This window comes from Micropterus dolomieu, linkage group LG06 (genome assembly GCF_021292245.1).
Source record: "Micropterus dolomieu isolate WLL.071019.BEF.003 ecotype Adirondacks linkage group LG06, ASM2129224v1, whole genome shotgun sequence".
In the NCBI taxonomy this organism is placed as follows: domain Eukaryota; kingdom Metazoa; phylum Chordata; class Actinopteri; order Centrarchiformes; family Centrarchidae; genus Micropterus; species Micropterus dolomieu.
Window position 1 is genome coordinate 14,092,608 of NC_060155.1, and position 2,721 is coordinate 14,095,328.

General features: G+C 43.0%; 1 protein-coding gene across 1 annotated transcript in view; it reads left to right on the top strand.

The window, feature by feature from the left end:
* Window positions 1–745: 745 nt before the first annotated feature.
* cdh2 (cadherin 2, type 1, N-cadherin (neuronal)) overlaps window positions 746–2,721 on the top strand; it is a 59,994-nt gene continuing 58,018 nt past the window's right edge. Inside the window, exon 1 of the mRNA XM_046051417.1 lies at window positions 746–989. Within this exon, the coding sequence (XP_045907373.1) occupies window positions 930–989 (60 nt within the window). The 5' untranslated portion in view covers window positions 746–929. The remainder of the gene's footprint in view (window positions 990–2,721) is intronic.

The following is a 2,721-nucleotide window of genomic DNA, read 5'->3' on the forward strand; positions in this document are numbered from 1 at the left end:
TAATATAAGTTGTAAGATACCCACATGTCTGTTTTGATCATTTGCCTTTCTTTGCATTTCTATGTCAGTCTCATATTAGAGTCCCATTTAAATATAATGTGCAGGAGTCAGTGAAACCAGACAAAAAGCAAATAAACGGTGACCTCAAACTGACCTTTAAATGTTGAAAACTACTGTAGGGTGTTGTCACCTGAAATGCTGAGACATTGTCATTCCAGAGTTAATTTAATTTGGACCAGGAAAAAACGGCTTAGTGGTATCTATGAGAACCGTATTATGATTGGCTGGTATTGATATTATGTAAATCATGATAAAAAAAACATCCCAGACGTTTTGCATTCCCCTTAATTCACCTATACTTTACCACATTTAAAATAAGTCACAGATTCAATATAGCAGGCCACAGAAAAATAAAAACAAAAACCATAATGTAACATGAGACCACCATAAACTCGACGCTGACTATACCACACACTGGGAATGAACATTTTTCTATTATGTGTGACTACTGTAATGCTCTTGTCATTTGGGATGGCGGTTAACATAGGGGACCCCGCTTCGTCCCAGCAGTGAAATTGGCCATGTGACCAGTAGGGAGAGACAGTGAGATGGGCGGTTTACAGACTAGTGGCTGGGGCTCTTTTTTGTTTTTGTGTTGGACTGGATGGGAGGGAGCAGCAGCCTCAGTACCAGGCAGTGCTCTCTCTCTTAGTACTGACTGGATAGATAGAGAAGGAGGCTGCTACATGCTGCCGCCGCCGCCGCCGCTCCTGCCTTTGTCGTAGGAACCCTATTTTTGTACCGCGGCCACACTTGAGCCAGAGGGATATTCTTTCTTCTTCTTTTTTTTTTTTTAATTTTTCCTCATTTCTTTTTCTTTTTATAACACGGATTCCAAAGGGGGAAATTAAGCAGTCGCGGGCGTACCAATGTACTCACTACACGAGGGCAGCGGTCTGTTTCTGCTGGCGGTCTTGGCAGGACTGCAGGTAATGTAATTTCGGAGCTGTTTGGAGCGAGAGTTACACCGGACAGTTTAGGTGCTTGTTCTTCTGTGTGCGACTATTGTTGAGTTACGAGCCCAGCCGAACTGCTAGCCTCCTAAACAGGCATTTTACACGGCGCACAGTTTGGAAACAGTGCCATGAATATCCCTAAAAAAAAAAAATTCAAGATAAAGTAGGTCTAGTACGGGCTGTAATTACTGGCTAACGGGTTCTTGTCGTCGCGTGCTGACGAGATGCTAGCTGGGTTGTTTAAAAAAACAACTACACGCGTTTAAATTGATTATTTCAGTTAAAATAATTCACATTTACAAGTACGTAGCCTTATTCAGGAGTTAATGCAGCTGCATCTTTTATTGTCTGGAAGTTGGGCGATACAGGCCAACATTAACCTAGTTCTGACTTGGTTGTTCTTAGTTTAGATTAATATTTATGTAGATTGCTGCAGCGTGTCACTGTCCCCCAGCGAGTTAATTGCTTCTCTGCTAAAAGCCGTTATGAAGAATGAAAAGTATCCTACTGTAAAATTTAGTGTTAGTAGATTGTGTATAGGCAGACCTAACTACATGCAACAGCGATAGGATAATTATTGTTTTCCAGCTCTAAGGATGGAAGCTGTTTTTGTGGTAAAATATATTTTCTTGACTGTGTGGCTACTTTGTTAAAACTGTCTCCCTCAGGATGCAACATAGTTAAATAAAAAAGCTCTGGCAGCTGAAATAGTTGTTGCAAAGCACTGGCGTCTGTGTTAACACGTCTATCTAGAAATGCACATCCTGGTGCAGTTGCTGTAACGTGCTAGAATGCCAGCTCTGCTCCTCCCCCAGCTCTGCAAGCATTTTCCATTTAAATTCCTCTGATTAAGAATGGCAAGTGGCACGGATACCCACAATGCTCTCTTTTTCAGCAGGACTCCTCTCCTTTTACATTCTTTAGAGAGTGCATGCAAAGAAATAGGGCCAGCCAGGCCCTCTGTTCCTAGGAGCTGTATCAATGCTGAGGTTGTGTGATGGAGTCTCTATGGACATGCCTGGACACCAGAGCATTTTTGTCAGTTGTGCTCTGTTTGTGTGTTAGTGATTTCTTTCATTCTGGCCAAATTGTGCTTTACAGAAACATCAGCCCCAGTGATTCAGATATTTTTTCCCTTCTTTTTGCAACATCCTCCATTATTCTTTAACTCTTCTGTGTTCGCACCCTGAGCACAGAGTTTTCCTCTTCAAAACGAGGCCAAAAAAAGTACTGTATTGATCAGTCACAGCCTTGCAGTTTCTTTAAACCTCAGCTGCTGATTTTCTTGTTTATTCAGACATTTACACAACAGTGTTTATTCCCACAATAGTTGGTCGTTAAAATTAGTCTTTTCTATTTCCTTTTTCCTGTTCTTCAAAGTGGAGTGTTTGTCCAGGGTAGTGTGTTGATCAGAGGGGCCCGACCGAGAGAGTTGGTCATAACCTTACCCTGTGCCTGGGCCCCTCCAGGGGGACAAATGGAGTTTGTTCTTGCCTAGCCATGCTTTTTGGCTGAAGCTTAACCCTTTTGGCCTCATTATCCTAATTGCGGTCCCTGCTATAAAAACAACAGATGCTTTTGTACAACTGTGGGGACTTCAGAACGTGACCAAGAGGGTTTTGGAGGCAACAGAGTGCATTTTTTGAAGGTTGATTTATGACTCATTGCCCTCCCCCCCCCCCCCCCCCCCCCCCCCCCCCCCCCC